The sequence below is a fragment of the Mustelus asterias genome, chromosome 10 (assembly GCF_964213995.1).
Source record: "Mustelus asterias chromosome 10, sMusAst1.hap1.1, whole genome shotgun sequence".
Classification (NCBI taxonomy): Eukaryota; Metazoa; Chordata; class Chondrichthyes; order Carcharhiniformes; family Triakidae; genus Mustelus; species Mustelus asterias.
The window spans coordinates 3,747,797-3,756,184 of record NC_135810.1 but is presented as its reverse complement, the minus strand read 5'-3'; the positions used below and the strand labels follow the sequence as shown (position 1 = coordinate 3,756,184).

The 8,388-nt window shown below is 46.0% G+C and overlaps 1 protein-coding gene across 1 annotated transcript; it reads left to right on the top strand.

The window, feature by feature from the left end:
• The first annotated feature begins 2,555 nt into the window (after positions 1–2,555).
• zic2a (zic family member 2 (odd-paired homolog, Drosophila), a) lies at positions 2,556–7,995 on the top strand. Its single transcript, XM_078222730.1, has 3 exons — positions 2,556–4,382; positions 6,454–6,617; positions 6,810–7,995. Exons 1-3 carry the CDS (start codon positions 3,380–3,382, stop codon positions 6,993–6,995), a joined length of 1,353 nt encoding a protein of 450 aa, XP_078078856.1. The 5' UTR covers positions 2,556–3,379; the 3' UTR covers positions 6,996–7,995.
• The last annotated feature ends 393 nt before the right edge of the window (positions 7,996–8,388 follow it).

Below are 8,388 nucleotides of genomic sequence, written 5' to 3'. Positions count from 1 at the left end.
GAGGCAATGGCGATGGCGAATAGCTGTACCGTGTACAGTACTCAAAATGCAGTCATGTTTATTGAACGCTAGTGTACTAACAAGGGTTATACTGTTCATGGGCATTTTGCACATATACCTTTGTTGCCTTCACGCGATTTGTGAAGACTAAAGCATTGTTTCTTTATAAAGAAACCATAACAGTGCTTTGGTAGGTAACGTACAATTCATTCTTCTAGTTATAAAATAACAACTTAAACACATGACCGGTAATCTGGCCTTTTAACTGATTTCTAGACGTTGTTTACTCAAAGGATTGTATTAGAAGCAGTGCTGATTTTGTTTTCCCAGCCAGTTGTTTGCTTCTGAATGCTCGCAAAAATATATCTTGAAGGAGGAAGGTTTCTGACGAGTTCAAGCGATTTTTAAAACTAAAAAGATTGCAGCCTTTCGAGCGAATGCACCGCCCTATCCCACAGCCCGCACGGTGATATTGCCTAGTGTCTGACTGTAAAAGTTCTCTCTGAATAGCTCCCCCCCCCCAACGACCAACACCCACAAAAATAATCTTTCGCATAAACTTGTTAAGTAACATGGCGTTGATTTATCCGCTGTGCTTTGACTAACTTTATTCAAGAATAGATTAAAATATGTGACCAGACTGATATAGATGAGAGGGGATATTGTAGAGGTGTCATTGTTGGCAGATATTAAAACAAGCCTGCCGGCTAACAAAAGAAGCGCTGTCGCCATAAAGAGTACGGATTTCTGGATTTGGATAACTCGATAAAGACATTCTCCCCGGCCTCAGAGCACCGTCTCTCATGGAGTAAGTCCGTTGCTTACCTCTTTGCAAACCTGTTGAAGCACCATTCAATGAATAGATTGCCAGCCGCTGGCCTTCCTCACCGTCCACCTCCCTCCCGATCCCGGCTGCATTTCTAGTGCAATGGTGCTGAAATGCAATTGAATTTTTGTATTTCTCTCCCTCTCTCTCTCTCTCTCTATGCCTCTGTCTCCCAACCCCGGTGACTAAAGACAGAGGGGTTTTTTTTGGAAGGGGTGGGGGTGGGGGAGGTGGGGGGCTAGAGAGAGAGAGAGAGAGAGGCTCTGCAGAGAAATAATACCGCTCTGTGGAGAAGTCGGCAAACGTGACTTTGAACTTGGATCAGCTCTCGAATTTCCAGCAGAGTAGCCCTGGATAAGTGAATGAATAGCAGCCAGCACGATGCTGTGTGCCCCCCACCCCCCCACCCCCCTTTAGACAGGAATTAGAGAATTAAAACACCAAACAGATGATGGCTGAAAAAGCAAGAAAATTGTTACATGAATGTACCATACACACAACTCGCACAAATCAGACTTTCTAAATTATTTCACGTAAAAGGTGGGGAGCGGGGGGGGGGGGGATAATTGTTTTATTTATTCTGCATCCTCCCCCCCACCAATAAAAACTTCCGGCTGGATTGGAATTCTACACATTCTGTCCATCACAGATCATCAGGAGGTGATGACATTTCTGAAAATCAGTACACAGTAGCATAAAAAACAGATCTTGTGATTAACTCCGGGTGATTTAGTGGAGCGGGGGCTTGTTTCTGTGACGTTTGGTGGGTTTTCTCTTTCCAGACCTGCCCAGGTTGTGGCCAAAGCGAGACAAGATCCCCCCCCCCCTCCGCCCCCCCCCACTACCCCCGCTCCCCTCCCCTCCTCACCAAAAATGTAAAAGGGTAACAAGTGAAATATAGGGGCCCTGATCGTTCGCAACAATAAGGAAGTAAATATATTTATTGATATATAGTGTTATCCCTAATCCCTCCTCATTTAAGACTACCTTCCAATCGGTTTTGCCTCAAACAATCGAATATAAGCAGAAAAAAAACAGGCAGCTTTTAATGCAAAATATGGTCTGCAAATCGGATTAACTCCTAACCACCCCCCTCCCCCCTTCACTTGGGGAGTAAAACCCTTCTAAGCAAAAGGCTGGTGGAGGGTTTTCTCACAGCTAAATATCTGAGCAGAACTGGACTTGTCTGTTTCGCTGATGTCAAACGATTTTAACCCAAGGTTTGAGATATTCCAAGTTTCTTAGAAAAAAAGTTCTCTGATTTACATCAGGTTACATGCTTGCAATGTTTGTGTGTTTTTTTTAGAGAAAAGAAAAGCGTAATTCGACAGGGGTGGTGGTTGTCGGGGGGGGGGGGGGTAGAAAATGGGTATTGTATTGTGAACCCCCCCTCCCTCCCACCACCCCCGCTTCACTGGCACATATGATCACAAATCCGTTATAAGGGATTTCGACTGAGTCGGATCGCTGGTTGATGAAAAGGGGTTGTTGCTACCTACATGGAGATATTCGTGAGAAAAGGAGTGTGTCAGAAATGGCCGAACTGAAGGGGATTGGGGGGGGGGGGGAGTGGGGAGGGGGAAAAAAATCAAAGTAGGCGTAATTAATGAAAAATGGCGATGGGTTTGAAGCAGGCTACCTGGGATGGATGAGGCGGAGTTGTCCAATGACAAGCCATTGCAAAGTGCCCACTGTCCTGTTTAAAAGGGGTGTTGAGAGAGGCGCCGTCAGTCCATTCAGACATCGCACTCTGCATCATATGACAGGAGCGGGACCAGCTTAAGGTCCCCCCCCCCCCCCAACAACCCCCACCCCCCCTCCCCACCAACCCCCTCCTCCTCCTCTCCCTCCTCCCTCCCCACACATCCATCCTAAGGATGCTCTTATCTGTTCTCATTTCACTGCCTTTCTGATTACCGCTATCGCTGGCTACACTGCATCGTGCGAGAGAGAGAAAAACAACACGACAGAGAGAGAGGCAGACACAGAGAGAGGGAGAGAGAGAGAGAAGAAGAAGAAGCTTCAAAGAAGACGGTTGCTCCGTGGGAATTCACGCTGCCACAGAGAGAGAGGGTGGGGGGGGGGGGGGGGAAGAAACTTCTACGTGATTGCAATCAAAACTGTTTTCAGGGGGCTAAAAAGAAAGTTACAGCCGTAACTTAGCTCGACCAATTTGTCAGCCGTGTGTTGAGTTGCCCAGGAAGAGTCGAAGCTACTGAGAGAGCGAGGCGGATCGTTGGAGTTGAGTTCTTGAATTCATGACTGGTGCGTTGTGGCTTCTGCAGGAACCAGCAAGAAACAACAACAAGAGGGGGAAGAAGAGGGCGTCTCTGAAGTTGCTGCTGTTCCCCGTCTGTGTGTGTGTGTTTGTGTCTCTCTCTGCCTGAGTCTGTGTGTGAGTGTGTATCTGTCTCTGTGTCTGAGTCCCTGTGTGTGTGTCTCTCTCTCTGCCTGAGTCTGTGTGTGTCTCTCTGTGTCTGAGTCTGTGTGTGTGTGTTGCTCTGCGTGGGGGTGGGGGGAGATCTGTTTGTCCTCTCCCCTGCTTTGAGAAGCATGTTGCTGGACGCGGGACCCCAGTTTCCCACCCTGGGGGTGGGCACCTTCGGGCGGCACCATCACCATCACCACCACTCGAGCGCAGAGCTATCGGAGCGGGACCTGGGCTTGTCCCAAAACAGCTTCGCCGACCCGCCGCACATGGGGGCTTTCAAACTGAACGGCAGCGTCCACCACGACCTCTCGTCTCCCGGCCAGAGCTCGGCTTTCAGCTCGCAGGCGGCGGCTGGCCCGGGCTACGCGGCCGCCCTGGCCCCCCACGCCGCCCATGTCAGCTCTTACTCGGGCGCCGCTTTCAACTCCACCCGGGACTTTCTGTTCCGCAGCCGCGGCTTCGGAGACTCAAGCCCCGGCTCCGGGCAGCACGGCATCTTCGGGGGCAACCCGGGAGCCCTCCACCACCCTCACTCGGACACGCCGGGACACCTCCTATTCCCGGGCATCCATGAGCAAGGAGGGACCCACACTTCCCCAAACGCGCACGTCCTGAACGGCCAGATGCGGCTGGGACTGCCCGGGGAAATGTTCGGGCGCTCCGACCAGTGTCCGAGGACTGACCCTTACTCGGCGGCACAACTCCATCACCACCACAACTATGGCCACATGAATATGAACATGAGCATGAACATGGCAGCTCACCATGGTCCCGGAGCCTTCTTCAGATACATGAGGCAGCCCATCAAACAGGAACTCATCTGCAAGTGGGTCGACCCGGAGCAGATGCAGAACCCCAAAAAGTCCTGTAACAAAACCTTCAGCACCATGCATGAGCTAGTCACCCACGTTACAGTGGAACATGTCGGCGGACCCGAGCAGACAAACCATATCTGCTTCTGGGAGGAGTGCGGCCGGGAGGGAAAACCCTTCAAAGCCAAGTACAAACTGGTGAATCACATCAGGGTCCACACGGGGGAGAAACCTTTCCCCTGCCCCTTCCCGGGATGCGGGAAAGTTTTCGCCAGGTCGGAGAACTTAAAGATCCACAAACGCACCCATACAGGTAAAAAAAATAGACAACATTTCCTGAGACTTTCTCCACCATCCCCCCCCCCCCCCCCTTCCCTCTTCCCTCTCCCCCCAACCATCCCGCTAGACCCTGCGGATCCGCGGTTTGTGTTGACCGGTTCTTACAGAGCGCCGAATGCCTCCCTCTGTCCACACAGCTCAATTCCTTACACATCTCACCCTCAATCGTATTTATGTTTCCGCTCTCATCTCAATGAAAAAAATATATATATAAAGACACTGAAAATAAGATTACCCTGACAATGAAAAATTAAACTTTCCCCCCAGACACGTTGTAAATGAACCGTTTGAGAAATCTCCACTCGCCGCTGCTTCTTGGTCTCGGAACAAGGCCGGGTATAATTTAAATACTTGCTAAAAGAACGTGGGGTACACGGCGAATGAATAATCTGTAAATTATTTGACACATTTTAATACTCGGTCCGTTTTCAGAATGCTCTTTAATCCTTAGGAAATTGAATCAGGTTAAATGGTTAAAAACAATAATAATAATTGCTGTTGGTGGCGATTTCAGAAACAATACACATCTCACAAACTCTGCTCATCCCTGGCCTTGCGATGGGCGATCGAATTGAAATGTTTGGCGTGTGGAATACCTTAAAATATTTGGAAATCGCGTTGCGATGTTTGCCTGGGGCTACAAGTTTTAAAAGATAAACACACACACACACACACAGTTAGATAGCAGAGAGCGTTATTCAACCACAACAGCTGTGCCTTACAATTTATGCTGTTATTGCATAATATTCCTCCTGTGTGTGTGTAGAATTATGTCATCAGCGCTCGCCTTTCTTTGGAGCATAAACTTTGAATATGGGTCAAGATGCAATGTAAGGACAGAGGCTCCAGTGTGTAAAACGTGGCAGCAAGTTTGAGAAATGAAGCTTTGAGGTCCACGCGTGCAACATTCATTATTTACCATCGTGTTTGTGTTCTCTCTTAGCGCTGGTTCTTCAAAGGGAATTAAAAAAAAACAAAAGCGGTAATTAATTAATAAGATTTTTAAAAATATAAAACACACACACACAGACACACAATAACTATTTGCTTCTCTGAGCGTGGTAACAGGATGAAAGCCATTGTTCATTCAAGTGTATGATTAGTCATAGGTGCCAGACGAGTCTTTAACAAGGTTTTCAACTGCGAAATTTATTTGCTCGGAGTAGGTATCCTTCAGATTTCGAGGCGGTTTACATATCTTTTCGGAAACAATTTAAATGCTAATGGTGGTAATGTTACATTGTCTCCCCCCTCCCCGCATTCAGCGGGATCCTTGTGTCATTTTCACCTAGTTCCGCCGCTCAGTAAATGCAAAGTTGGGATGGGACATTTCCAGTGTTTCCGATACAATTGACTTTTTTTTTTAAAAAAACAAGAGAGTGCATTCCTGTAAATCAGTTCATTTGTAATTATCCGGGGACTGTTAAAAAAAAATCCCTCTGCGTGGCTATCGATGGCGCTAAATTGGGGCTTGTGTGGCTTCATCATTGTTCGGCTATTTTATTTCTAGAAACCGCGTGGATCAATTAATTTAATACACTTCAATTCTGCAAGTCTAAGCGAGCTCTTTAATTACATTCGGCCATTGTGTAAACGCGATGGACTATTTCCTTTCCGTGTGTTGCCATCGACTGAGGGAGGCAGCTGCGAATCTTTTTAATGCGACCACTTCCATTCAGAGAAAGGGACCCCCGAACAACACAGGACTTAAGAAAGCAAGTACTTGGCGCATTCACATTAATCACTCCAACCTAAATCAATTTTGTCAAGCGCATTTCCGTCCACTTTATATTCAGTGTGGCTCATTTTGAAATATATTTTGTGTGTGTTCATGTATTTTGTTTTGGTGGGGGGAGAGGATTTGTGGTTAACAATGTCAAGACGGGTTGTAAACACCATGGTGAACTGGCCGGTGTGTTTTTAAAGTGTTTGAATCCAGGTGTTTTGAGGAGTGTGGAATCTGGTCATAATCGAGCGGCGGAAGATTGAAGGATTTGTGCTTTTGCTTGACTGATCCGTTTCACCGTGCTCTCTTTCTCGTCTAGGTGAAAAGCCATTTAAGTGCGAATTTGAGAGCTGCGATAGGCGTTTCGCCAACAGCAGTGACAGAAAGAAGCACATGCATGTCCACACTTCAGACAAACCCTATCTGTGCAAGATGTGTGACAAGTCCTACACGCACCCCAGTTCTCTAAGGAAACATATGAAGGTTATTACTTTTCAATATTTATACAACGATCATTTGTATATCAACAATAATAATCGAGAGTTGGGGGAGGGGGTTTGTGGGGGGTGCCGGGTTCTGTTGCTGTTTAGACAGGACTAATTGGGATTTTTCTCTCCCCCCCCAACCCATCCCCATCTTTTCTCTGATTTTTCTTTCTCCTCCCCCACCACACAGGTCCACGAATCCACACAAGGTTCCGAGTCCTCGCCGGCTGCCAGCTCTGGCTACGAATCGTCGACTCCCCCCGTCCTGGTTTCGCCGTCCAACGACCCCCAGAACAGCAATAATTTATCCCCCGCTTCGTCCGCGGTGCACACTAACGCCGGCATTTCTTCCAACTTCAACGAGTGGTACGTTTAAAAAAAGAAGTCAAAAGAATGAAGAAGAAATAAAAAAAATAAACAAAGCATCAAAAGACTACAAATTGGCCCCAAACCTGGGAGATCGGCGACTGGGCTAACTTCAGATCAGAAACAAAAATTTAAAACAAAATAAAACAAACTTTCTCTAAACAACAATCTGTGAAGGGATAAACAGTAGCACCGTACAAGCAATATCGAGTTCCGGAGATTTCGCAGGAGTGAAAATTAGCATTATTTATGTCTTACTGAACAAATCTTTTCGCTACTTTTTGCAACCTGGAACATGGGAGAACCAACGCACCTGGGACCCTCGAGTGCATGAAGCGTTCATTCTGCGGTGGCTGTGGACATCTTATCCTGAGGTGACATTTCTGGACCGTGCACACACACAACAAAAAATAAATAAATGGAACCGTGAAAAGGGCAGAGAGAATGATTACCTTTGTCGTTGTGTTTTAAATGCTGAAATTTATGTCACCTATTTCCAGGACGACCGATTGTAGAATCTTCATGCAATCATAAATAGAGTGGAAACTGTGCCAAAGTCAACTTGCAGTTCACAAACACACACACGTACACACACATTTAAAAAAACGCAAATAATTGCTTGTGAATGTATTTTCTTTCCTTGTTAGCTGGGTTTTTAAACTTGTGATGTTTTGTGCTTTGCCGGTTTGGATTGTGAAACACCATTGGAAGATTGTGGAAAAAAAAAGGTTGTGCCGTTAATTTTTGTAACAATACTCATTCTGTAAATTACCATATTTATCCCATTTGTAATTAAATTATGGTATTAACTTGCTACACATGAAACAATATTTATAAAGAATGTTTCTTAACTATAAATATGTACAATTGTGAGTTAAACATGAGATTGGTCAGATTGTTTTTGTTTTAATTTCTAGATTTAAAAAAACAAACGTTTTTTCTCCTTTCGTGTGCCATGTCCTGAGATCATTAACAAGATGCAAATAAATAATAAAATATGTTGTAAGTGGACTTGAGAGATGGTTATTATTTAAGTCCCAAACAATTCCTTGCTGTCATAGCGGTTGGATTTATCTGGGTCAAATTCTCTTAACAATAATTTAGTGGTTTTGTTTGTGGGTGGTGTAGGAATGGGGGAGGTGGGCGGGGGTTGCGAAGAGAGAACAGCATGAAAATAGTCTAGTGGTTTTCCTGAAGGGTCCTGAACACACTGAGAAGCAAAGTCAATAAGTACACCTTTATACGATATTTGAAACAGATTTGATTTTTCACCATTGCTTCCTTGGTGAGGTGACCGGCAGAGTAAATATCCGGGCACATCTTTCACAGCAGTGATTGGCAGATGGTTCGCCTGAGACGTTTCGGAACGGATACATCAGATGTTTTGGGTTGGGTGACTTTTC

What these genes read in the sequence shown, in the direction of transcription:
- zic2a (XM_078222730.1), top strand. Translation starts at nt 3,380, where the DNA reads ATGTTGCTGGACGCGGGACCCCAGTTTCCCACCCTGGGGGTGGGCACC. An exon ending in CCACAAACGCACCCATACAG is followed by an intron (nt 4,383 to 6,453) that starts GTAAAAAAAATA and finishes TTTCTCGTCTAG; the next exon opens with GTGAAAAGCCATTTAAGTGC. An exon ending in CTCTAAGGAAACATATGAAG is followed by an intron (nt 6,618 to 6,809) that starts GTTATTACTTTT and finishes CCCACCACACAG; the next exon opens with GTCCACGAATCCACACAAGG.